The sequence below is a fragment of the Zootoca vivipara genome, chromosome 2, assembly GCF_963506605.1.
Source record: "Zootoca vivipara chromosome 2, rZooViv1.1, whole genome shotgun sequence".
NCBI classification, from domain to species: domain Eukaryota; kingdom Metazoa; phylum Chordata; class Lepidosauria; order Squamata; family Lacertidae; genus Zootoca; species Zootoca vivipara.
Genome location: NC_083277.1, coordinates 17,710,034 through 17,737,628, shown reverse-complemented (window position 1 = coordinate 17,737,628; position 27,595 = coordinate 17,710,034). Strand labels below are relative to the sequence as shown.

At 45.9% G+C, this 27,595-nt stretch overlaps 2 protein-coding genes across 5 annotated transcripts; one reads left to right on the top strand and one right to left on the bottom strand.

The window, feature by feature from the left end:
• Window positions 1-51: 51 nt before the first annotated feature.
• On the bottom strand, window positions 52-13,289 carry LOC118080936 (zinc finger protein RFP). Of its 4 annotated transcripts, none has more exons than XM_035106982.2 (8): window positions 11,222-11,334; window positions 8,242-8,677; window positions 7,558-7,653; window positions 5,549-5,779; window positions 4,240-4,262; window positions 3,430-3,548; window positions 2,117-2,146; window positions 52-1,799 (listed from the first exon to the last, which is right to left on the bottom strand). In XM_035106982.2, the coding sequence occupies exons 2-8, from the start codon at window positions 8,662-8,664 to the stop codon at window positions 1,291-1,293; spliced, it is 1,431 nt and encodes a 476-aa protein (XP_034962873.1). In that variant the 5' UTR covers window positions 8,665-8,677; window positions 11,222-11,334; the 3' UTR covers window positions 52-1,290. The 4 variants fall into 4 exon arrangements, with proteins under 4 accessions (XP_034962873.1, XP_034962874.1, XP_034962875.1 ...); XM_035106983.2 differs by lacking the exon at window positions 11,222-11,334 and adding an exon at window positions 13,187-13,289 and having other exon boundaries at window positions 935-1,799; XM_035106984.2 differs by having other exon boundaries at window positions 935-1,799; window positions 11,106-11,237.
• LOC118080098 (E3 ubiquitin-protein ligase TRIM39-like) lies at window positions 13,246-27,083 on the top strand. Its single transcript, XM_035105027.2, has 7 exons — window positions 13,246-13,665; window positions 14,988-15,083; window positions 16,925-17,155; window positions 20,220-20,242; window positions 22,068-22,186; window positions 23,977-24,033; window positions 25,907-27,083. The coding sequence occupies exons 1-7, from the start codon at window positions 13,246-13,248 to the stop codon at window positions 26,422-26,424; spliced, it is 1,464 nt and encodes a 487-aa protein (XP_034960918.2). The 3' UTR covers window positions 26,425-27,083.
• Window positions 27,084-27,595: the final 512 nt, after the last annotated feature.

Here is a 27,595-nt window from a genome sequence, read left to right as displayed (position 1 = left end):
GTTATAGACTGAACCACTCAAGGAAAGAGAAAATGGCAAGTGTTTTAACTGTGGCAAGAACTGAAACAGCCTCCAAATGAAATGGAGCTGATTATAGAAGGTTGCAGAATGGTTTTTTAAGTTGACCAATATTGTATTTATAGAGTAAAGGACGGCAACGTATTTAAGGAGATGTCAGCATTTATTAAGTTTTGGCAAACAGGTACAGGGCTGAGCAAATAATTCTGACAACCCAGTACCTAAACATTTCCTGTCATCTGTGCTTTTTCATTCCAGCATTCTATATAAAAAAGTAAAAGTAAAAAGAATTATTAAAATGCGCAGATTTGGATAAACTTTTACTCTACTTTTTTTTAAAAGTCTGCAATTTTAAAAAAAAATATTTTCCAGAATGTAAAAAATTGCAAGGTACATTAACAAGGCATCCTAAACAGATCTCAATTGAAAACCAAGGTGATCTCCTGTATCCCTGTATATACCATGTTAAAATTACAAAACACCACTTTTCTTATCCATTTTCATCGTCTTTCTTGGTCTCAGCTTGGCTTGGATAAATTGACTGCACTCAACCGTTAACTACTGGCTGTATCTTGCAATACTGCTTTCATTTGGGCACAAATATTCAAATGCAAAATACCTGTACACACACACACCTCATATCGATTTTGTACCTACACAGACACACACTTTCAGTTCCCATTTTTCACAATATGTCCACAAGCTGGATCTCCATTCTTGTCTAATCACCATTTCTGTGTATTTCTGAGAGGCTGCAGTTTAAAAGAGATGTACCACTCGCAGCTGATATGAGGGCTACAAATGTTGTACTTTGGAATCTGTATCCAAATGAGAGCAAATATAGCCGGGAGAGACAAAGAGGTTGCTAAAACATACTAGAAGCTATACCTACGAAGTAGTTTTAAATGGTTTATGGCAGGCACCCCCAAACTGCGGCCCTCCAGATGTTTTGGCCTACAACTCCCATGATCCCTAAGCTAACAGGACCAGTGGTCAGATATGATGGGAATTGTAGTTCAAAACATCTGGAGGGCCGAAGTTTGGGGCTGCATGGTGTATGCATTTGGGCCTCCCACATTCTTTAAGCCTAGGCTCCAGTTTCCATTCAGAATATATAGTAACCTGATCACAGAATTAAGGCACGTCAAAAGCCGCCGCCGTATTAACCGCGCTGAAGCTCAGTATTGTGTGTTACAGCCAGAGAGTTCTGTTGACACTACTTCACTGTTGGAAGGGCCAAAGACCCAAGTCCAACAGGAGAACAGATATAATTTAACACAGGCGGAGCACAGTGTTCATGTCCCCAACTCGGAAGAAAGGAAATATTTTGGACACAAATTTGACACTGAAGAGAACAAGGCGCTTCTTTTCTTCCGCATCAAAAAACCCCACCGTTCCTCCTTCATAGTCCAAACGGATTTGAATCTTTTGGGGGTGTTTACTTGGGTTCAGAACAGTCGGGGGCGACGTTAAGGTTTTGTACTGGCCGTTGTTAAAACCCACAGCCATGATTCCCTCCTCAGGGACCATATTCAGCTGTCCTTTCCTCTTCACAGATTCTTTGGCTACACCCACAGCCCAGAAAGTTCCCTTGCTCACATCTACTGTCCAATGGTGCTTCCCGGACGTGAATCCCTGACAGCCAAGCACGCAGCGGGTGGGGTCAAATCGCCCGGTGCTGTAGGGCAGCTCCTGGCGGACAGATCCCCATGCAACAGCTTTCTGGCCATCAAACACAATGAATCGAGGGTGAGCCGTCATGGGGTCCAGTTTCACGTTCTCTGCAAGAGATCAAATGCAACGGTCAGGCATGGAGCCAAGCTCCAAGAACCCTTCCCAAAGACCAATGTAAAAAACAAGTAACTGTTCATCTGCTGCGGGTGGTCATTTCTGAAGGCGGCCTCTTTATTGAGCGTTCCTCCTGATATGAGACTCGCATCAGTCTCAGCCAGCATGGCTGGGAACGAAGAGAGTTATGGTCCAACAATATATGGAAAACCACAGGTTGCCCAGGCCCCGCTGCCTCTTTTCTTTTTTAAAATAAAAAAAGCATGAATCTATCTTTACCGTGAGATATCCAGAATCTGTAGGGACTTACCATTTATCCACTTTTGTTCATCCAAAGTCTCTAGAGGAAGAAAAGGCGGATAAGCATATGCAAACTTCTGTGATTCATTAATGTGTTATATTTAGCAACAAATGAACTTTGTATATTAATACACCATCAATTTACATGCACCATTCTAAAGCCTTAGGAGTATTACACATTTCTCTCTCCTTTGTAAGCATCAAGCCTTGGAGCACACATTTACAGCAATGAAACTATTATTATTATTATTATTATTATTATTATTATTATTATTATTAGATAGCAATAAAACCATCAGGCTCACAATATTGTAACCCTAACAACCATGCACAGAGTTTTATACCACTGGGATGGATCCAGGACATTAAGATCCTTGAAATCAAAGGGACAAGTTAGTCATCACAAACTAATCCCAACAATTTCAATCACTAAAACTCCAGCGGGTGCAGAATGCCGTGGCGAGGCTCCTTACGGGGTCCTTGCCGCGGGATCATTCATCCAGTGCTTTACCAGCTGCACTGTCTCCTGGTGGAGTACAGGATTAGATTTAAAGTGCTGGTTTTGGCCTTTAAAGCCCTATGCGGCTTAGGACCCTTGTACCTACAGGACCGTCTCTCCTGGTATGCCCCACGGAGGACCTTAAGGTCCATAAATAACAACACTTTGGAGGTCCCAAGCCTCAAGGAGGTTAGATTGGTTTCAACTAGGGCCAGGGCCTTTCAGCACTGGCCCCGACTTGGTGGAACGGTCCATCACAAGAGACCAGGGCCCTGCAGGACATCTTTCCACAGGGCCTGCAAGATGGAGCTCTTCTGTCTGGCCTTTGGCTTAGACTCACTCTGAACCCATATATGGGATTTGGTATATAAATTTTCCCTTGGCTTTTTTGCTGGCCCATGTAGGACCAGCATGGACAGCTGGCTCAGGTGAATATCTGATGTTTCCTCCCTTTATGGTCTTGATTTATGGGCTATTACTAAAATGTGGCTGCATTTTAAGCCGTATTTTAATTAACTGTTTGTTGTTGTCGTTGTTTTCTATTACGTTTTATTGTAATTTATATTTGGTGTTAGCTCCCCTGAGCCCAGCCCTCACTGGGGAGGGCAGGGTATAAATAATAATAATAATAATAATTATTATTATTATTATTAAAGAATCACCAAGTTATTCTGAATCCAGCCCCCTGTATTTTAATGATAGGTATTATACAAAGGTGCAATGTGATTTGCACAAGCATTCACTGATTGCCTAGATAAAGAGCTAAATAAGAACAATAGTAAAATTCCCACCCCAGCGATCAGCTTCAGAAACCCATTTAGTACCTCTGAATTTCCTCAGTTTGCCCTGCAGTGAAGCACTCTCTTTGGAGAATTCCTGAACCATTGTACTGAGCTCCGAAGAATCAGGTGGAGTAGGAAACTGAAATTTGCCCCTCTTGCACCTAGAGGTTTAACAAACAGGAAGCCGCAGGAAAAGAAATCTTTATTAAACCCGCAGCTTCTCAGAACATCAGGCGCAGAATGTATCTACATACTGTAAACAGCTGGCCAAGCTGAACGAAGGTGAACTAGGACATTGGCCAATGGATTTGCAACTTTGGGTGTGGGGTAGGGTGTGGGGTAGGGGCACATGCTAGTGAAAATTCAGAGAAATCTAGGTAGAAGGGGAAGGATGCAAGAAGCATCCCGGTGGATCAGACCAACAGCCGACGTAGTCCAAGCCCAAAGATGGAAAGTGAGCAAGATCTCTAGTAAGGAAGGTTGGCAACTTTAAGATGATAGAATTTGCGGAAGCAGTAGGTTTAACTTATAGAATAAGAGAGCAAGAAGAATCATGAAAAGCGAAGGAGGTTAAGTCCATTGTTTCATGGCATGATGTAAAATGTTTATTTTGAGATGTACAAACTGGGAAAAAAATTAATAAAAAATGTTGTATATATAAAAAAGGCCTACGTAGTACAGCATTCCCTCCTTAGCAGATGGTTTTGAAAAGCCTGCCACCAGGACCAGGACTGAAAATCACACTCTCCCACTCAGACATACTGCTTTTGATCCTGGCACGCATGCAGAACATTACTAGAATGGCCTTCTGTGAAGGGTGGAGAAATGGCAACAGGAAGAACGGCCTCATACCTGTTGAAGATACTTCCAATATCCTAGCGAGAAAAAGAGGAGACAAGACAGAGAGGTTAGGTTGTCCAATTAATTTCTACAGGGGTTCATCTTATATCCTTTGCTTACATCATAAAACTCGAAACGGCATTCATAGGTTTCCCTGGTGGCCCCTAATCCAGGGACTGACCAGGCCTAGACAAAAGGTTGCTGCATCAACTACCTGCTACCTTCCCAGCTCATTTTGCTTTCAACCCGCAAAGCATTCGTTTCAGTTTGGCGGCATTAACAAACCAATTCAAGTCTTTTTGTGGATGCATAGCACAATAGCTAATGCCTTGCGGGATATCTTTGGGAGAAGAGAAGCCTAAGGAGTAAACCAGGGGTCGGCAAGCTTTACCTCGCCCGGGCCGCTTCACTCCAGCAGAGATCCATCCCTCTGTTGGCCAGATTGCGCTCGCACGTGAGCCCGCAATTTCCGGCACTGCGGAAGCGAGTCCCCGTGCCGCACCGGTTTAGCACAGCGCGTGGGGGCTCACCTAGTGGCTCGGTTTGGAGGCGGCTCATGGGCCGGTTAAATGACCCCTGTGGGCTGCTTGTGGCCCATGGGCCTTAGGTTGCTGACCCCCTGGAGTAAACCCTACACAAATCCGGAGTGGAGTCCCTAAGTCACCTTGTACACCTCCTTCTGGCAACTCCTGCAGCCAAGCAGGTGCCAAATGTATTGCTCTGCTTTCCTTTCAACAGCATCCATGAGGCTGAGAGTGGGGGGATCTTGTCGTCTAGGCAGCCCAGGACCTTCATACACCCTGCCCAGGCTTGTATCCCAGGGAGGTAACTAATACAGCCGTTTGACTTCACCCCCCGGAGACGCACTCCATTGTCTCTCGAGGCAGATGGATGCCAACAAACCACACAGTACAGGCTAAGATCTTGCTCTGCTGAGGGGGAAGAAGGCCCTGCTTTGGACACACAACACCAGCAGAAACTCAGGTCATCTTTCCCCCCAGGTTCAAAATACTGGGCTTCCAGAGATCAGGAAAGGTGTTAACCCCGCAACGATGCGCCACTGGAGGAATGCGGCGAGAGGAGCGAGAAGGCCAAATGAGGAGGATGCAACAAAATGGGAAATAACAAGGAACATATCAGGCCATTGGTCCATCTAGCTCAGTATTGGCTACTCTGACTGGCAGCAGCTCTCCCAAGATTTCAGGCAAAGCCTCCCCTCCGGCACAGAGATGCCGGGAGCTGAACCCGAGACTTTCTTCTGCATGTGCTATCACTGTGCTACGGCCCTTAAATAATGGCATTTATTGATTTACAGTGTTACCTGCATCAGCCCACCTGGCGGCTCCTGACCCTTCTGCTCCAGCTCGCCAATTAGGGTGCTGATATGGGAAATCTCCTCGGAAAATTTAGCTGCATGCTCTTCCTTCTTCTTCTCTATCTCTATCTCCAGCTTCTGCAGCTGGGTTAACAAGAGTTGTTCTTCTTTCTCTAGAAACTGGTGGAGCTGCTGAAATTCCAACATAAGCTTCTGCCTCTCGGCTTCGGTTTCTGCCTGATTGGGACAGGTGCAAACAGTGGGGAGGGGGACGGCGACACTGTTTTTTAATTCATAATATTTCTTACCCACCCATTGGAAAGCACCTTGACACACAACGCGCCATTTTGTGTGTTCCAGCGCGCTATCAAATGTCTCTGCGAGAGGCACGGGCGTCCTTTGGCCTGCCAGAAGTCGCTGAACTATAACCCCCAACATCCCTGGCCCGCTGGTTGATGGAAAGTGTAGCTCAGCAACCCCTGCAGGGCTAAAAGGTCCTTTCACCTGCTTTGCAATGTCAAAATCCAGCTGTTCCCCAGGCTGCTTCCATTGCATATAAAGCAAAATGGTGTTGCACCGAGTTGTAGATGTGTGTTGCCATGTCTTCTTTTGCAGAAAGAGAAGCTGGTGTTGTGAAACACCAGCTGAAACTGAAACTCATCGAACAGATTATAATTAGATGCTCTTGTAAAGTCGCTACTTTCAGAATCCAGCTGCCAAGGGCTAGTTCACAGGTGCATGAAGCATGCTCATAACACTTGGGGGGGGGGCAACAGGTATCAACTTAATGCACCAGGTTGAAAGGTTTTTTTTTTTATAAAACACAGAACCACGTTGGAACTTATAACTCTAATGTCTGAGGTTAAAGTTTAGCCCAGGGTTTCCCAAACTTGGGTCTCTAGCCGTTTCTGGACTACCATTCCCATCATCCCTGAACACTGGTCCTGCTGCCTAGGGATGATGGGAGTTGTAGCCCAAAAACAGCTGGGGAACCAAGTTTGGGAAACCCCCATTTAGCTGAAATTTGTCATGTGAGGTGAGTGATAAAGGTACTGAAAGTTTTGCTCATCTTCTCAGCGGCCTGTAAGTTTTGGATGATGGAATCTCCAAACATGATGAGGTGGTTATATGGCTGTCACGATAAGAAGAATCATAAGCCGATGTACTAATGTCAGGATGGGTTCATCAAAGCAAATTGAGAATCGGCATTATCCAGATGAAATGTGTATGTCTCCAAGCAAGCATATTACGAAAGTATAGGGAATGTTATTTAGTGAGCATGAACAAGCTTTAACATAGATAAAAGTTGTGGGGATGTTTAGAAACCATAACATAGTACAGTGGTGCCTCGACTTACGAATTTAATCCGTTCCTGAAATCTTAAGAATCTAAACCAGGCATCCCCAAACTGTGGCCCTCCAGATGTTTTGGCCTACAACTCCCATCATCCTTAGCTAACAGGACCAGTGGTCAGGGATGATGGGAATTGTAGTCCAAAACATCTGGAGGGCCGAAGTTTGGGGATGCCTGATCTAGACTTTGTAACAAGAAAAGTTTAAGTACTATTATTGCTCACCTTAGGCAATCTATATGTCTTGTGAGAGTGTATATATGCATGTATTATTAAAAGTAGCAATAATAATAATAGTATTATTTGTACCCCACCCATCTGGCTGGGTTTTACCAGCCACTCTGGGCAGATTCCAGCACATACAAAAACATAATAAAACGCCAAACAGTTAAACATTAATAAAAATAGATACTCAAAAGATTCTCTCCTGTATACAAATTGATTAATTGCTGTTATACAAAACCTGAACTGAACTCACATCAATTCCAGGTGTACACTTTACTGAATTGGATCAAACAGCTAAAGGTGATAAACTGGTAGTCTTGGGGTTTTAAAAACTGGCACTCTGCATGGATAACACATGCAAAGCTGAAATTCCCAACACAGAAATGTAGAAACGCCATATACAAATTAAAAACCAACTTCCGATTGTGCTTGCACTTACCAGCAGATCCTGGCTTGGCTTCTCTGCATCTAATTTAAATGATAAAATCTTGTCTCTCTCTTCTTTCAAAGTTTGCAAGCAGTGGTGTATTTTCTCCTAAGACAGATGCAAATAACACAGTTTTTGAGCCATTCACCATGTCCTTCTCAAATAAGCAGCTACAGTACATGCGAGAGAAAATTATTTAAGCTCAGTGCTGGAACAACATCTAAATACCATCAGATTGCTAATTTGCATTCCATGCTGTATTAAACTAATCTAAAACCGCTCCTCTGGCATATTTCACACACAATCTTCAAATAAGACCGGCTTTCTTCCAGCCACCCACTCGCTGAGATACAATAGATGCCGTTCCTTTTTCTGTATTTGTGGTGCTCAAACACCAGGCAGGTTTTAAAGTTTTTTTCTTCATCTAAATTCCCATTAATCAGCAACTGAAAAAGTTTGCAGTAGCCAAGAGATAAGCAGTGCCTCCACTTTGTACATAATTATATCAACCCTTCACTTATCCTTTGCATTTGTAACCTTCATTTTGTCACCTTGGCAACAAGCTCGGCTGTTAACTGACCCTCCCTTGGGAATCAAACATTATTGTTTTTAGCAATCACTGTATGAAAAACATGATTGAAAATCTCCCCCCTCCCCCCCCCAAAATTACGAGCCCCTCTCAGCCACCCACGTTACCTGGTAAACCTGAGCAGCCTCCTCTATAGGAATCACATTGTGATATTTATGCAGCTTGGACCGGTCACAAACCACGCAGATGGACGTTTGATCGTATTCGCAGAAGAGCTTCAGGGGCTCCTGGTGTTTCTTGCAGAGCTTCTGTTCTCCCGACTCCTTGGCTCGCCGCATGCTGAACTGCATGGCCAGCTCAACGATATTCCACAGGTGCCTGTTTGGCCGCAGGTTCTGCCAAGGGAAGGGTTTTCTGCACTGCGGGCAGGAGAACACGTTGGCAATGGACCCTTCACAGCACTGGGCAATGCAGTCCCGGCAGAAGTTGTGCCCACAGTCGATGACCATCATCGGGTTCTGGAAATAATCCAGGCAGATGGAACAGGTGGCTTCATCCTGGAGGCTTTTCTCTGGGTTCGGCGCAGCCATTGGCGTCTTCTAGCTGCAACGCAGAGGAACAAAGTTTAGTTTTCCTTTGCTTACAGAGAGGGGCGTCTCCTTTCTGCAACCAGGAAGTGGTTGCCTTATGGGAGAACTAGATTGCGATGGAGGGAGTGATGGGAAGTTCCAACAGCTGTGTTTGAAGGTGGTTTTAACTCTTAGAGGGACAAACGTATGTGTTGAATAGTTTCCCTGAAACATTTAACGGAGCAAATTATTGACATCAGGCAGGCGCCTTCACTTTTCGGTACTTGCTCAGAACATATTTGTTTGGGGAAGCCTATCCTGACATGCAGAAAGTTGACATGTGCTTTAATCTGGTTTTTAGCTTACTGTTGATTTAAGTTTTTTGTTTTTTTTAAGTGTAATAATTGCACCGACCCAGGTGGCGCTGTGGTTAAACCACTGAGCCTAGGGCTTGCTGATCAGAAGGTCGGCGGTTCAAATCCCTGTGACGGGGTGAGCTCCCGTTGCTTGGTCCCAGCTCCTGCCAACCTAGCAGTTCAAAAGCACGTCAAAATGCAAGTAGATAAATAAGAACCGCTACAGCGGGAAGGTAAACGGTGTTTCCGTGTGCTGCTCTGGTTTGCCAGAAGCGGCTTTGTCATGCTGGCCACATGGCCTGGAAGCTATACGCTGGCTCCCTTGGCCAATAATGCGAGATGAGCACGCAACCTCAGAGTCGGCCACGACTGGTCAGGGGTCCCTTTACCTTTAATTGCTTTTACACTTTTTTACTGCTTATTACTTTATTCTTTTTGTAAGCCGCTTACAAGTTTTATGACAATAATTGTAAAATAAATGCAGACTCTCGCTGCATTCAGCAGGTTGGCCATACTGATGAAGGACGCACTATTAAAGATTTATTCAAGCAACCTGATCCTATTGTGTGTACAGTACAGGGTTGCAGCCCAATGTGCCCTATCATACTGTATGCTGTTTAAGGATGAAGGATGGGTGTTTATGGGGGGGGGGCGGGTACTACAGAGTTCATACAACATCGGCATAAAAACATACAACAAATTGTTATGCAACATCAGCATATAATTGCCAGCCCACTTCCCTTTAATCCAAATTTAACTTTTAAGGAGGAAATCTGATGTTGCTTAAAACATTGCTGCCAATAACCTAGGTGCAATATCTGAATATTCTCATTTGCAATGCAAAGCCGCCATCCGAAAGTACCCGAAGTCATTAACACTAAAGCCATCTGCAAACGGTTAAAGGCGGATTATAAACTGGCAGAACTGCCTCTAATAAGGCCTCATCCACACTGAGCAGTTTTCCTCTAGGCCTGCTCCTTTCCCAGGGAACGCCCCCCCCCCCCAGCACTAAATTTGAGCACTAAATAATTATTTTCCTGGGCTTGGGGGAGTAGAAGAGGATGGATGAGTCTAAATACCCTGGCAGGAACGCTTTCATAAAGTGGAACAAAGTTGGTTCCTTTTCCTTCTTTGTTGCAAACTACTGGGCTGATGAAGTTATTGTCAAGGGTTGAGCCTGTCTTAATTACTTTGAATCTGTCTTGCAGCATTTACACCAAGCAAAAACTACAAAAATGCCAAAACGTTATTATTATAGGAAAACATTATTATTCATTTGGTTTATTTGTGGCCCAATACAATTTGTTTCTAGGTGTACACCCCTTGCATTTAAAGCACACACATTGCCTATTTCTTTTCCCCAAAAGAATGGTGGGAAATGTAGTTTAATAAATTGTAGTTCTGTGAGGGGTAAACTACAGTTCCCATGATTCTATTTTTTTGGGGGGGGATATACTTTAAATGCATGGCGCATTTGCAGTCTATAGTTTTTCTACAGGGATGCTTCAATAGAGGAAAAACCCACACAATGTGTATCCCTTAGACAAGCCTCCCCCCCTTAATTGTTTTATTAATTTATAGTACTTTTTGACCCCACCTTCCTCCAATGGGCACAAGGTGACACACGTGCTTCCTCTCTCCCATCCCACCCCCATTCATAGCTGCCAAGTTATCCCTTTTTTACAGGGATTTTCCCTTATGCTGAATAGGCTTCCTCGTGAGAAAAGGGAAAACTTGGCAGCTATGCCCCCATTTTAACCTCACAACAACCCTGCGAGGTAGGCGAGGCTGAAACACTGTGACGGCTCCAAACAGTGACCAATCCTAAAGCTGGACCTGAACCTTCTTTCTCGGGATGCCCACGAGTTCTAGAGCTGTGCGAGAGGGAGAAAAACATTTTTCCGTGCCATTAACAATTTTAAATGCTTCTTTCACGTCACCTTTTCTCTGCACTAAAAAGCCCCGAACGTTGCAGCTTTTCCTTGTTAGGGGAGTCACTCCTCCACCCCCTTGATCATTCTGGCTGCTCTTTTCTGAACCTACCCCCCCCCCAGCGCTCTAACCACTACGCCACACTGCCACCAGTTTAAATTAGAAAAGCAAAACCTCTTAAGCAGACCACGCTTCGGACCTCCCGGGGTTCCTTCCATGGCTTTTCAGCTGCCCCATCTCCGCCCATGTCGCCTGCAGCTCTCTCTCCACCCGCCCGCCCGCCCACCTACCTTGCTCTGCTCCCCTCTTGCTCTCGCCTGCTAAAATACAGCGTCCGACCCCCGGGAATCATCAGCCGACCTGCAAGGCAAAAGCCCGGCCCGGCCCAGCATAAGGAGAGAGCTCAGCAGCGGCCTAACTCCGCCCCGCACAGCGCTCCCAATGGGAGATCTCTGCCGGCTGCGTCAGCTCTCCAATAAGGCACCCATCTGGATTATAACCAACCAACAGAAAAAAAGGGAGCGGGGCGTTTAAAAAAACTGGAAATAAGGAAATGAGCTGGGTTTGCTGCCACAACCACCAGGTGGTTTCCTTAAGGGAGAAGAAAGCAAACAGCTGTTTTCTGATCGTCGTCGTCGTCGTTATATCGGTGTTGCTTGCAGCAATTTTATGCCCACTGCTTTGCAAGCTTTTCCTGAAATACTTTAAATAAATAAATGTGTTTAAGAGGCATGGGGGGGGGGTGTTCAGGTGCACTTTACCCCACCCTGGATATACAATGCTGGCAAATACTACTGGACTATTCTTTTCCTGCCTGCCGGGAAACACTTAAAGGCGCAGGAGCTTGGGAAGGGTGCGGAACGAATAGTAACAAGGCCTTTGACAAGGTGCCCCATGATATTCTTGTAAAGAAGCTGGTAAAATGTGGGCTAGACAATGCTACCATTCAGTGGATTTGTAACTGGCTGACTGACCGACCCAAAGGGTGCCCATCAGTGGCTCCTCTTCATCCTAGAGAGAAGTGACTAGTGGGGTGCCACAGGGTTCTGTCTTGGGCCCAGTCTTAGTCAACATCTTCATCAATGACTTGGATGATGGGCTTGAGGGCATCCTGAGCAAGTTTGCAGATGACACCAAATTGGGAGGGGTGGCTAATACCCCAGAGGACAGGATCACACTTCAAAATGACCTTAACAGATTAGACAACTGGGCGAAAGCAAACAAGATGAATTTTAACAAGGATTCTTTAAAAGATTCCATGCATGCTAAACATTATAGATAAATTGTAGATCAAAAGAACCATTGTGATCAAAAATGATAAAGAAAATGTTCATAGCGTAATAATAATAATTTTTTAAAGTCACCATCCCAGCAAAATAACGCAACCAGGACAACCACTTAACCAGGCCTATATCACCCCCCTCACATGTTACGAAATGCCTGCGAGTAAAGGAACATCTTAAAATTGCGCCAGAAAAATAACAGTGTGGGTGGCAATATTTTGTTTTAAGATGCATGTTTTCAAGATAGGAGTATTTGTGTGAAGGCACACTCTTCTGTCCTTTCCCTTTTCAAATTTATTTAATATATTACTTTGAATATGGGACGGTTGAGCATGCTTCAGAGGTCAATCCCTGCAAGACCCTTGCTGTAAATGGAGGAGTGCTAGGAGTCTGCTAGTAGAACTACCCCCCCCCCCCAGGTTGGCCACTTTGAAATCTTGCCACTATTTTATATTATTTTGATTGAGTCACAGAATTGAAGAGTTGGAAGGGGGACCCCCAAGGGTCATCTGGTCTAACCCCCTGCAATGTAGGAATCCTGCCCACAGCCGTCCCTTGTGCACCAACCTTCTGGTTAACAGCCAGACTCGCTGGCCCAAACTGCAAAGCTACACTCAGCCCATGGAGAGCGGGAGCGAGATCCTGTCCCTTCACCGCCTGGCGCTTAAAGATACATAACGGTGCTAACGAAGCAAGCTTTGCAGTTTTTTTCCTTCACCACTATCACAATGCTAGATATTTCAAACGGAGAAAGTGTTTGGGCTGCATCTTGCAAGAGAGTACTATTGACTGAAACCTGGCCAGCAGCTGTGACCCAATAAAGCGACTTCATACTTTTGAGTTAATTAGTAATCTGCTAACTAGGGTCAAAATACATAAACGTACTCCTTCCTCTTCGCCCAGGCTTCCTGCTTGTGAGTCTGCCTGGGGAAAAGAGACGCCCGATTGCAGGAACACGAAAGCGAAACTCACCTTCCCTTTTCTCCTCCAGCTCCCGGAAAACAGCTGCTGCTGTTGCTGCTTCGGCGATCATGGCTACCGCGGATCCTGCAAAACACCTTCAGGATGAAGTCACTTGTTCCATTTGTCTGGATTATTTCAAGGATCCAGTAATGATCACGGAGTGCCAGCACGACTTTTGCCGATCCTGCATCACTAAGTATTGGAAAAGATCGGGAGCTTCCATTTGCTGCCCGGATTGCAGAAGAAAAGCTTCCTGGCAAAGCCTAAAACCCAACCGGCGCCTGGCGAACATGGTGGAAGCAGCTAAGCAGCTCCGCCTGCAGCTGGAGCAAAGTCCAGGAAGGGAGAAAATGTGCAAGGAGCACAGGAAGCCTCTGAGTCTCTTCTGCAAAACAGAAAATACCCTTATTTGTATGTTCTGCGAGAGATCCAAGGCTCACAGAAACCACCGTGTTATTTCTGCAGAAACAGCTGCTGCAGATTACAAGGTAAAATGACTTGGTGCATTTTAGCAAAGAATGCAGTAGCGTGATGTGTATGGCTGGTGCAGTTGTGATATAACGATGATATACAACAGGGAAAGGGAACCTGTGGACTTCCAAGTGTTTTGAGCCCAACTCCCATTAAACCCAGCCAGGGGTGATGGGAGTTGTAGCGTAGCAGCACCTTGAGGGTCACAGGTGAGTAGCGCCCCCCCCCAGAAGAAGGTGAACACTTCACTTAGTCGAAACAAAATAAAAAATAAATTCCTTCCAGTAGCACCTTAGAGACCAACTAAGTTTGTCATTGGTATGGGCTTTCGTGTGCATGCACACTTCTTCAGATAGCTTACTTAGTATATTTCTCCTCTTTTCAGAGCTGGTGTTTCAAATCTACAATCAGGGTTAGCTTCAAACCACACTGTGCCAATCCTGTTTGAAACGTCACGTGATAGTGGTTCACGGAGCTCTCTGCCAAGGTTGATCTTTGGTACTTCCAGAGAGACCCACCCTTCGCCCCCAGTAGTGGGCAGCCTCCCCCCACCATTTTGTGGGCCATCCTCTTTCAAGTCTGGCAGCCATTTTGTGACTGGGGTTTACAGTAATTTTTCCTCAAAATTCCAAGGTGTCCATTGGCCCCCAAAGGCTGGCAATTCCTGTCTTAAGCAGCCACAGCTGTTTCTGTCTCAGGGTCTTCCTTGCACATAGCATTTATAGTGAAATGGTTGCCTTTTCGTTTTCTGGATATATATTTTTTTGCAGGTTGCCACATGAAGTGCTAATTTTAAAAAAGGACAACTTTTTTTTAAAAAAAAAAATCCAGACTTTATAAAAGAGCCTGGATGGATCCCCAGTATTGTGTGGTGTGTGTTTTAAGCACCGTCCTGCTTTTTGTGTGGAGGGTGTGGGAGTTGGGTGTGTTTTGGCCACTTCTCCCGGACCTAGGGTTGCCAGACTCAATAGAAGACAGGACTTCTGTGCCTTTAATTGCCCTGCTCTCTTTTGAGTCTGGAAACCTTAAAGAGAAACCAGCAGACCCTTTGTTTAATTTCCAAGCAAAGGGTCTGCTGGTTTCTCTTTAAGGTTTCCAGACTCAAAAGAGAGCAAGGCAATTAAAGGCACAAAGGTCCTGTCCTCTATTGAGTCTGGCAACCCTACTCGGACCTGTGCCACTGCCGCTGATGGAAGTTGAGAGCCCAGCCACTTCTGGTCAGCTGCAGGCTCCCTCTGCCCCACCCTAAACATTTTCAAGTCTGCTGCTTGTTGCAAATAAAACATTCTCAGTCTGCAGAAACTTTAAATCTACCGTATCATCCATTGTCTGTCCTTAGGGTATACTACTTGGACATCTAAAGGAACTGAAAAAAGAAAGAAACAAGATTCTGTCGGTTAAATCAAATGGTGAGAAGCCATGCCAGGAGCTATTGGTAAGAATTGGCACGACTCCTCCTTTTAAGGCATTAGGGTTGCCAGACTCAATAGAGGACAGGACTTCTGTGCCTTTAATTGACCTGCTCTCTTTTGAGTCTGGAAACCTTACAAGAGAAACCAGCAGACCCTTTGTTTAATTTCCAAGCAAAGGGTCTGCTGGTTTCTCTTTAGGGTTTCCAGACTCAAAAGAGAGCAGGGCAATTAAAGGCACAGAAGTCCTGTCTTCTATTGAGTGTGGCAACCCTATAAGGCACGGGTGTCAAACTCAAGGTCCGCGGGCCAAATCCGGCCCGCCAGACCTCGTCATGTGGCCCGCCGAGCGCCCCAGCCAGCGGGACCTTGCTGCTGAAGCGCCGCGCTGACAAAGCGCCGACAAACAGCTGGGGCCTGGGGGGGGGGTAGAAAGGCGGCCGGAGCAGCGCTGCGTGGAGCGCCCTGAGCCACAGCAGAAGGAGGAGGCAGCTTGCCGGGTCAGTGCCCAGCAGTGCCGCATGAAGAGTCCCGAGCCTCTGCGACGCAGCAGTGCTCTGTAGCACTTTGAATCCTCCTCCTCCTGCCACGGCTCGGCGCCTGGAAACGGCTGCTGCTGCTGCTGCAGCACAGACAAAGCACCCAGCAGCATCGCGTGGAGGAGGAGGATTCAAAGTGCTACAGAGCACTGCTGCGTCGCAGAGGCTCGGCACTCTCCGTACGGTGCTGCCGGGCACCGACCCGACAAGCCGCCTCCTCCACCTCTTGCCTCACCTCCTCCTCCTCCTGCCGCGGCTCAGCCTCATGAACGTGAGCTCAGCAGCGGCTCAGCCTCATGAACGTGCAACTGTGAGGCTTTACACACGTCTGCTAAAACGGACTCCCGCTGCCTCATGCTGCACGGGAAATGCTTTTTGCCCCTGGGTCCCTTCGCGCTCTTTTCTGGCGCTGAATCAAGGTGGCGACCCCCCCCTTCCCTTTCTTTCTTCCTCTCTCTCGTTCTTATTCTTTCTTTCCTTCTCCTTCCTTCCTTCTTTATCTCTGTCTTCTCTCCGTCTTTCTTTTTCTTTCCTTCTTTATTCCCTTCCTTCTTTCCTACTCTTCTTTCTCTCCCCTCTTTCCTTCCTCTCTCCCTCCTGCTCCCTCTTTTCTTCCTTCCTTCCTTCCTTCCTTCCTTCCTTCCTTCCTTCCTTCCTCTCCCTCATTCTTATTCTTTCTTTCCCTCTCTACTTCCTTCCTTCTTTCTCCCTTTCCGTCTTCTCTCCCTCTTTCTTTTTCTTTCCTTCTCTCCCCTCTTTCCTTCCTCTCTCCCTCCTGCTCCCTCTTTTCTTCCTTCCTTCCTTCCTTCCTTCCTTCCTTCCTTCCTTCCTTCCTTCCTTCCGTCCTTCCGTCCTTCTCATCTTTCTTCCTCTCCCTCATTCTTATTCTTTCTTTCCCTCTCTACTTCCTTCCTTCTTTCTCCCTTTCCGTCTTCCGTAAGTTTAAAAATTACAGTCACAGGAGTTGAAATATTTTAATGTTCTCCTATATCCCATTTTAGTTTCTGTTCAATGAATGGCTGGTGTGCTCATTTAACACCCTCCTCATATGTTTTCTTAACATCTGATGTGAACACCTGAAAGAGACTTTAATTGATTAATTGATTAATTCCAAGTACGTGCAGTGCTTTCCCCCCCAGGGGGGTACGCAGTACCGGCACCTCTTTTTGTTGTTGTTAAAAAGTGTGACGCTATAACAATTTCATGGTGAGTACCCGCACCTATTTTTCCAGGAAAACCGCCCACTGAGTACGTGATATGTATTCCAATGTGATATGATTAGGATCTGGATTGGGCAATCTGTTAGAACATCCCATTGTCATTTGTAGAAAGAGGCAGAAGCCAAGAGGGAGGAGATTGTGTCTGAATTCCAACACCAGCGACAGTTTTTGGAGGAACAAGAGCAACGCCAGCTGGCGAGGTTGGAAGACATAAAAAGAGAGGTGGAGAAGAGAAGAAAAGATTATGCAAACAAATTTGAGGATGAAATATCCTACATCAGCGATCTGATTGGTGAGATAGAAAAGAAGGGCAATCAATCAGCAGATGAATTCTTGGAGGTAGGTCTAGTATTCTGAACCAGAATGTGTTCATGACAGAAATATCCTGCATCGGTGACTTGATTGTTGAGATGGCAGATAAGGGTGGCCAAGCAGCAAATGAATTTTTAGGAGCTGGTATTCCAATCCGATATTGATTCATAGCCAGCACAAATTGGTTGGCAGAGGCGGCTGGCCAGCAACTCACTGCATGTGTGATAATACGTAATGGTTTAATAAGAAAAATGGCCACTGATGGTTGATTTTTTTGCAAGTAAGTTGCTCTCATTGCGTAGGCATCCCTCATCCTTCTCAGAATGAGTTGGAATTGCAAAGGGGTATGTGTGTGTGTGTGTGTGTGAAATGACACCACTTTCAAAGTCTCATGTCTCTTGAACAACAGCAAAGGGTAGAATGACTATAGCAGGCGCTGACAAGGTTATCCGGCCATGGGCCGGACGGGCACAGCGTGACGCCAGAAATGGCATCTGCGCATGTCCACAGCACTGGAAATCGCTTCTGCGGCTGCACAGATGGCAGAAATGGTGCCTGCGCTAAGCGATTTTCGGCGTCTGGGCATGCGCAAATGCGATTTTTGGCACAGGCGCCATTTCCGGTGCCACTTGATGAGTCCCCACGCCATGCTGCACCGGTTTAGCGCAGCGTACGGGGGACTCGCCAAGCAGGCGGCTCGGTTCACGGGCAGCCCATGGGCCGGATAAACGGCCTCCGTGGGCTGGATACGGCCCATGGGCCGAAGGTTGCCGACCTCTGGACTATAGCGTTGGCTATAATCCCATGTTTTTTGAAGCCAAAGAAGCTAGTGGACATGTGACTGTCAAGTTATTTTGTAATTGATTATCACTTTATTCCTACCCTTTATATACAAACATAAAATGCAAACCAAGTTATGTAAAGCAGACTGAAATGGATGAGGTAATTGATGGAATGCTGAACCATGTAAATTCAGCAGTTGTAATCTTGGCACTGAAGACAAGAGGTTTCTATGACTGACAAGAGACTTTGATGACTGTCATATAACTGACATTCCTTGCCCTTCTATTATACGATAGCACAACTGCTGCATCTGCCAGCTGAGGGGAGGCCATGACATCAGCCCAAGGCCCTCCAGTGCTTAGGGACTTCGAGTTTAGCTAGATATATGCCATAGGGAGGAAACTAGCTTACAGTTTCCAGGATTCTTTGGTTGAAGCTGTGTGCTTTAATGATAGTGTGCTCGTGACCTCAGTTCTCCATTGTGAAGTCATGTAGGGTAAGTTTACAATTGGAGATCCAAGTATGCTGGTGAAATTGACCCGGCTTTTCCCCGACCCTAGCGTTGTTCATCCATTTTTTTGTAACTACATACCACCCAATTAACTGCACTCTACACAGTTCACAACTTAAAATAAATTAAAAACAAATATAATTGGATAAAACAATCAATGCAGTAGCAGCCTAGCACAGAAATTAATACAAAGCCGCACAAAGCAGTGTAAGCCGCACAAAGCAGTGTAAAATCAATAAAAGGGCATTGGAACATAGCAAAGAGACAAACAATAGTTCATATATATATATATATATATATATATATATATATATATATATACAGTATATATACCGTGTTTCCCCTTTTTTAATACGTAGTCAGAAAGTAAGCCATGGCAGGGTCTTTATGCATTCGCGAAATATTAGACATACCCCGAAAATAAGACGTACCATATTGCTTTCTTTTAGAGCCTCAGAGAGGCTTGAGACCAGATGGGAGGGGGTGCATGAATTGAGCCCGTCGCCAGGCGAGCCACGCTGGGAGCCTCCCCGCTCTTCCCAGGACTTTTTTCCACTTGGGCCGAGCGCCCGGACGGGGAAACCTCTCGGCGTCGGGAGCCCTGCTGGCCCCCTTCACGCCGCCAGAATGTTGTGGGCCGCATGGCCAGAGGCAGAGCGGCGGCGGGAGCCTTGCTGGCCCCTCCGCGCCGGCAGAACATTGTGGGCCTCATGGCCCAAGGCAGAGCGGCGGCCGGAGGTCCGCTGGCCCTTCCACGCCGCCGGGGCGACTGACGGCAGCGGGAGCCCTGCTGGCCCCTTCTGCGCCGCCAGAACATTGTGGGCCGCATGGCCCAAGGCAGAGCGGCGGCCGGAGGTCCGCTAGCCCTTCCGCGCCGCCGGGGTTACTGACGGCAGCGGGAGCCGCGCTGCCGGAACGTTGTGGGCTGCATGGCCCGAGGCAGAGGGGCGGCGGGGCGACTGACGGTGGCGGGAGCCCTGCTGGCCCCTTCCGCCTTCCGTGAGCAACAAAAAGAAAGCCAGCCAGCCAGCCAAGAGCTCGCGATCGCTCCTCCAGACCACCCCGCCGAGAGCCTCCGGCCTCTCGAGCGGCGATGCTCGGGCGCCCGAATAGGAAGAAAGACCCCCTCACCGGATTCTGAGCGCTCCCTGCTCCCCGACGGATCGGGCAAAACCTGGCACGCAGCGCAGGCGCGGGACAGAAGGCGCGATCTAGCCTCGGCAGCCCTAGTGAGCCATTTAAAGCTGCGGCCGCCGCTTCACTGCTTTTTAGCCCCCTCCAGTTGTTTGCCGGCTTTCTGCGTCCTTTTTGTGGTGCATGAGGAGCGCTGCCATCAGGTGCATGAGGAGCGGCCGCCTTTCTAAGCTCCCCCCCCCCAGTTGTTTGGTAGCTTTTGTGGCGCATGAGGAGTGCTGCCATTGGGACGCACTCCGAACTTTTTTCTACCCCACCCCCCCAGCGGTCTGGCCGGCTTCTCCTGCCTTCGCAGGGTGCTGCCAGCCCAGCAGCAGCAACACCGGTCGCGGCAGGAGGAGGCAAGAACCATACTAAGACACACACACACACACACACCGAAAATAAGCCATAGGCTTATTTTCTTGAGTAAAAAAATTATAAGACGGTGTCTTAAAATGTGGGAAACACGGTATATATAGTTGACGTCCTGCAAAGTCAATCTCTGAGCAGACCCATTGAAACCAATGGCTGAGTATTATTAACATTGGATGTCACCCATTAAATTGAAATTATACCGTGTGCAAAATGTAGCTAAATTGTCTTTGCTCTTTTCACTTCTAGGGTATCGGAAGCATACTGGACAGGTACCTGCCTTCTGCTTTTGCTCTGTAACAATGCTTGGCTTACTTGTGGCCCTCTTTCCCCTCCCCAACAACCCTTTTAATGGCATCTTAGCTACTGTTTTGAGGCTGCAGGGAACCATCATTGGACCACAATGGGCAAGTCAGTGGGGCAGGGCTTTTGGATTTCATTAAGGGCCTTCCTGCCCTCAGTCCCACTCCCCAATAATTTTGAATACATCACCCTCTTATTTTATTCCTATAGGTCTTAAATTGGGATTGACAAGGGAGTCCTGATTAGTAAAACCAAACACATAGAGCCTAGCCCAAAGGGAGGACCCAGAGTTCCAGGGCTCTTTATCTCTTTTGCGATGACTGTGAGTCGTCATCCCCATCTCCCAGCAGGCCTGAGTGCTCTCCGTTTTCAACAGCTACATGCAATGGCAGGGCAGAGGTTTGTCACCTCTGATTTAGGGGATCCCCAGGCTTGGGGAGCCTAATGCCACTCTTGAGACCTCCGTCTCATCATATCTGAGGATATACAGCCCTTGTGGCATGCAACTCAGGGTTCCTTTTTATGCGGAGCACAGAAGTAAAAAGAAACAGTGGTGCCTTTGTGTAAGCAAAAACAGGGATTAAAATTTTGGATGTTGAACTAGGTAAAGAAGCCATGGTGGAATTTACACACATATTTCTTTTTTAAAAATCCTGTGAAAATGCTTTTTAAAAAAAAAAAATTAAAAAACACCGCACTGTCGCCATCCAGTGTCACATTTGTATATTGCACTTTACAACACACTAAAATGTTTTACAGTGGTACCTTGAGTTACAAATGCTTCAGGTTACAAACTCCGCTAACCCGGAATAATTACTTCAAGTTAATGCCCCAGGATGAGAACGGAAATCGCGTGCCGTATTAGCGAAAGCACGCCTCTAGTTAAGAACAGTTTCAGGTTAAGAACGGACCTCTGGAACGAATTAAGTTCGTAACTAGAGGTACCACTGTATTTGCTGAGTCCTATCATTACTTCATCCCAGACTCCTAGGAATGTAACCTGATCCCCGTGGCACCAAGAAGAGACCTTATTCAGCCTGCAGTCTCCACCTTGGAACTCTCCCAGGTGCTACAGATAGCAGGTACAGCTACACCTAGGATTCTGGGATGAATAAGTAATCGATTCTCTGCCTAGTTCACCATCCACCGGACCTCAGTCGACGTGACTACAAGATCTAGCACAATTTTTGTGCTTTGTTTTTCCTTGCCTACCCCGTCTTCTCCCGGTGCCCAATCTGTTGCTTAGCATAACTTCTTGCTTGATTAAAAGTGCTTTCCAGACTGATGCTACTTCAGTCACATACCGGCAATTTGATTGCAAGGTTTTGCACAATGTAGCTGCTTCCTCAAAAGATCAGACTTTTATTGAGATAAGGACAGGGAGATGTACTTATAAAGTGTGGAGTGATGCTTGCTTTGACTTCACTTCCCTGTAAACGAATTGGGATGAAAGCTCATTAAATAGCCAATGTCATCCAATCTCCTTTGAAGCAAATCGGCATGTATGTATGCTCAATAAGCAGGTAATCTAGAAATGGCCAAAGATTACTGGAGAACTCAAAAGCTTGCTGAAGGGGCCACAGCTATAAGGCTCCTACACTTAAGCATTCACCTTTATCCCATTAACTATGAGGCCGAAATTAAACTTTTTACCATCATAGCACCCCTATGCTATCAAGTGGCGGATGAGGCTGCTAGCGAGCCTTTGTGAAGCAAAAAAGGTGGCAGTTAAAATAAGGGACTGTACAAATAGATTGAGGGTGGTCCTTTGAATATCTCGCTTTCTCCCACTAGATGTGAGACAGAGAAGTTTCAGTTTCCAGCTACACCTGCTTCTACAGACATGAAGGAAAGGCTCAGGCAATTCTCTCAAGAAAGTGCATCTTTGACGAGTTCTCTGAGGAGAGTCAGAGGTTTGTATGAGAGAACCCTAAATCGGATTGCAGGAATGAAACAGGCCCTTATGGCCAGCAGCTTTGTACCTTTAAGAGAAGCGTAGCAGAGTGATGCCAGCAGCGTCGCTTTTCCCCATGGTGCTCATTACTAGAAAAAGCGAGTGACTTTGTGCTTGTGTGGTTTGGTGGGTTAGATAAAAGGTCTGACTAAGACCAGGGGCAACTAGGGTCATCAAACACACAAGGAAGCGTTTTTTTCAGCTGCAGTAACAGTATAGACGCCGCTAGAGGATGATGTTTTGCTACCTCTCCTGTAGGTTCTTTTCCCAGCATGCCCAGCAGGGTCTGCTGGCTGAGTTTTGAGGTCCCAAAAAGGGGCTTTTACCTTGCGCAGGTGTGACATTTGTATACCCTATGTTGCTAAGAACACTCCCCATTGTGGAATGTGGTGTTGTGTCCAAATTTGATACGAAATATATATAGAATTGTTAATACAATTTTATGAAATGGTAAAACGGCATACAAAAAAATTAAAAACTGTTTGTGCGTAACCTTTTTAAATATTTGAATGGACTATACCTCATTTTAGTCATTAATAGGCAGAAGTTCATCCATTTGTGCTACAGGAAATAATTTTTGAGAAAAAAAATGCAAAAGTCATCACCCTACTGCACAGTCATATCTCTAGATACGAATTGTGTGGGTTGCGTACAACACGGGTTACATATGCGCCAAACCCAGAAGTTTGGTTACTTCCGGGTTCGGCGATTCGCACATGCGCAAACGTGCCGAATTATGTCGTGCAGAATCACACAGGGAGCATGCGCAGATTCGGTGCTTCAGGGTAAGTACTGCTCTGGGTGCGTACAGGGCTCCAGAATGGATCCCGTTTGCATCCAGAGGTACCACTGTAATCAGATTGACTCTCTCTGTCTTCCCTCTGTCTCTAACCCACTCTGACTCCTATGCTTCCCACCCACAAGAAACCAACCGAACTAACTGTCTATTTCCAACTCTCTAAACCTCTGGCTAAGCCTTTTAAAAGCAGGTAGGCTCCGCCTCTGGGCTTTTCTATTGGTCTACCTATTAACCCTTTCTCTCCCCCTGTACAGACAGGGACCATGAGGGTAATCTCGTCCAATCTCCTGCACCAGGCCTCCCCATCTATGCCGTGAGCGTCTTCTCTGCACCCGCCATCAAGAGCAGGGCAGATAATGACCAGGCTCAGTCGAAAAGGGGTTTGAAAGCTAATCAGCAGTGCCTGAGAAGCCCTGCGCAAAGAACTCTTAAAAAAAAGGCAGCTTTGCTGAGCACCTTGCAAGGCCTGGCGATTAGCTGAGATTCTGGCCTAGTGAAGCCCCTTGCAAAGCTCTCTGTTAGACCCATGAAGTGGGGGGAGGGGGGAAGGGTCGCCTGACATCATTATGACATCGGGGGTGGAGGAGAGAATAATCTCTATTCTTCTCTATTGCTATCAAGTCCCCATTATACAACTCATGCACCTTACCGTAAGTGTGGGGGGGAAAGGGTGTTCACTCTTTGCTACCCAGAATTCACTTGATCACCCTGTTTTATCATTCTTACCACTACGGCTGCCCTCACTTTAACAGAATCATTCGTCATATCATAGATGTTGTTCATCTGTCAGTTAGCCTTAAGAACATGATTCATGCGTTAGTTGATAATTATTGTGAATGGTTATTGTAGTTAACAACAATGCTTCATTGGTGCGTGGTTAAACAGGCTGCAAGGTCCCTTCTGTTAGCCTTATGGTGGGTGTTTTACCTTGCTCTCTCTTCTCCTCCTAGACTGTTCTGAGCCCAACTGTTCTCAGTCCAACAAGGTCAACTCAAAATGGAAAAGAGGTAAGCTTCTAGTTCTGGAGAGCGAAAACAGGCCAGGTGTTGGAGAGTTCCAGCATTTGATGTCCTGATGTTTCTCTCTTGAGATAAAAGTTGCTGCAGGGGGAGATCCAACTGGACTGAGGCCCTCGCAGCAGTGCTGAGGGGCGGAGGAAGCGAGTTAGTCCCTGTGCTGTCACTCCAGTCTAAACCACCACCACCCCCAGCAAGTAAATAGCTCAAGGGGGACTTAGATTGGGGGAAATGGTGTTGTGGAAAGGGTTACATTAACCATTTTCCAGCTCAAGGGCCACATACTCTTCAAGACAGCCTTCCTTAAAAATAAAAAAATGGTTTATAAACTGCACACACAAAAACACACACACACAAAAACACACAGCACATAACTCACAAATAACAAAAATGAAATAAAACAGTGCAATGCGAAAACACAAAAATATTTCAGCCATCGACTTCTGACTTCCTTGGTGTGGGTTCTTTGTTTCCTTGTTACTTTCCTCTATTTTTCAATAAACATAGCCTGCATTATATCCCTTACGGAGTTCCGAGAGTTATTCAAAGCATTCTAAAGTTTTGATTTTTTTACGGTTATTTTATTTAAGTTTTGTAAAACTTAAGTTTTATAAATTTAAGTTTTGTAAAAAACACAAACATATAAAACAAATATTATAATCCTTATACAAATACAAACCATAAATACCAAAGAAGGAGAAAAGAAAAAGAAAAGAAAAATGAGAAAGAAAATTTAAAATTTATTTCCAACCATTTGTATATCGTTTCCCTTAATATTTACACCTAACTTGCTATTCCTTAAGGGACCCAGGTGGCGCTGTGGTTAAACCACTGAGCCTAGGGCTTGCTGATCAGAAGGTAGGCGGTTCGAATCCCTGTGACGGGGTGAGCTCCCGTTGTTCGGTCCCTGCTCCTGCCAACCTAGCAGTTCGAAAGCACGTCAAAATGCAAGTAGATAAACAGCGGGAAGGTAAACGGCGTTTCCATGTGCTGCTTTGGTTTGCCAGAAGCAGCTTTGTCATGCTGGCCACATGACCTAGAAGCTATACACCAGCTCCCTCGGCCAATAATGCGAGATGAGCGCGCAACCCCAGAGTCAGTCACGACTGGACCTAATGGTCAGGGGTCCCTTTACCTTTTTACCTGCTATTCCTTATATCCACTGAATATAATAAACAAACAAGCATTCTAAAGTTTTAATATGGGGACAATGTTCTTTTAAATATAGCCTATAAATCTCCCATTCCTTTTTAAACTTTTGGGTCGGTTGATCCCTGATCTTTTCCGTCATTTTCGCTAGTTCCATTTATTCAAGCAGTTTTACTTGCCACTCCTCTTTTGATGGGATTTTATCTCCTTTCTACCCCTTGGCAAGCAGCATCCTTGCTGCTGTTGTTGCGTACAAAACCCCCCTTCTTTTCTCTCAAGACAGCCTTCCTAGGGCCACAGGCCATGCTGGGTGGTGCCAGAGGCAGAGCCATACAGGGGGGCTAGCCAGGGTTTTTGCCCGAGATGAAGCCTTCGGAGGGGCACCATTGAGACTCCCAGTCCCCCAGTCAAACTGAGCCTTTGGCCCTGGTGAAATAAATCCAAGTTTTGCCCCTGCCAGAGGCAGAAGTGGGTGAAGCAGCAAATGTAAATTTCATTTTTGTTTCTGCACACGCAGTCTCCAGCTTTCAACTCTCACCCTGCATGTGCCCCTGTATCCTCACCATGCCAATTTGATTGTATGAATTGGCCTAATTGGTTCTGCATTTCTCCCCTTCTAAAGAATGCATGCAATTTGCGAGCTCGGTACGCTACCTTACGGAAGTAACTGATTCTGTTAAGCGTTTGTCTTGCCCTGCTTCTGGTTCTCTTTCAGAAAATGTGGTGTTGGATCTGGAAACAGCCCATCCCCGGTATGTTGTGTCTTCTGATGGAAAATCAGTATGGTGGGGAGATGTCCGTCAGGACTACCCCTACAATCCAAAGAGATTTCAATACGCTCGCTGTGTGCTTGGAACGCAGGGATTCAGCTCTGGGAAACATTATTGGACGGTGGATGTCGAAGATGTTGACAATTGGGCTGTAGGCGTAGCCAGAGAGTCTGTGGAGAGGGATAGAGAAATTGATTTTGAACCTGATGAAGGGATCTGGGCGTTGGGCTTTAGTTATGATCAGTACAAAGCTCTGACTTCACCTCCTACCATTTTGGAACCAGAAGAGGATCCAATAGAGATCCAAGTTTCTTTGAACTATGAAGCAGGGACTGTGGCTTTTTATGATGCTGAAGATAAGACCCGCCTCTTTATTTTCAAGTCAATTGATTTTGAAGGGGAGGAAGTTTTCCCCTTTTTCCGGATTGTAGATTCATCAACTCCCCTCCAGCTGTGCTCTTAAAGCACATGGTCCTTGGCCTGTGCTTTGCCTTGTCTGCGTGCTCAGACAAGTCCAGATGTTAGTCCCAAAGAGGAGTGGATATCATTTCTGTGCACATTGTCTTTGGATGTATGTTTCCATCCCATGCTGCTGTCCCACATTCCCCTTCAACAAAGGACCAAAGGACCAAGGTGTTTTGGTTTGACTGTGCAGATGATTGCTTTTTAATTCAGTACAGCAAAGAAGCACTATAATATTGCAAATAATGTTCCTTTAATTTTGCAACTCTTGGTGGTGCCAATGGGGGATTTCCTCCCAATGCAAATAGCTGCTTCAGAGGAGGGATTATACTTGGGACCAAAGCAAAGAAGGAAAGGGTTAAATCTCCCGCCACCTTTTGTCATTCTAATAATCATCACCCTTTTGTTGTTGTTGAGTCATTTAGTCCTGTCCGACTCTTCACTCTTCCTGACCCCATGGACCAGAGCACACCAGGCACTCCTGTCTTCCATTGCCTCCTGCAGTTTGGTCAAACTCAACTATACTGTTTATTAGCATGTAACTCCTCAGGTTTTTTTCTTTAGCTTTTTACATTTAATAAACCTGTGATTTGATGTTGCCATTGCAGTCTTTCAATCATATCGTTAATCCATCAATAAAGTTATAAAAAAATTAACCTTTGTTATGACTCATTTTTTATTTTGCGGTTCTGTTACGATATTTTTGGTTTACAGTATTCAATTGCTTTTAAAAGGTTAAAGGCATCAAAAAACATTTTTTTCTTTTTTAAAAAGGAACCATACTGAACATTCATATTCATAGCATAAAAATTAACTTTAAAAAAACCACCACCCCAGAAAAATAACAAAAGCAGGCTAGCCAATTAACCAGGCCTATATTTAAAATCATCCCCTCACATCCCATGAAATGCCTGCAACTAAAGGAACTTCTTAGCATTGTGGCAGAAAAATGACAATGTTGGTGCCAATATTTTGTTTTAAGATATATGTGTAAAAGATGGGGTATGGTTAGGGGTTAGCACATGGTCCTGACCCCCAGGTATTTTGTGTGAGGCTCCAATCTCCTGTCCCTCACCCCCTTTTAATAAATGTTTTATTATTTGAACATTGGGCAGTTGAGCATGCTGCTAAGTGCAACCCCAGTTAGACCCCTGCTGGAAATGGAGGGGTGC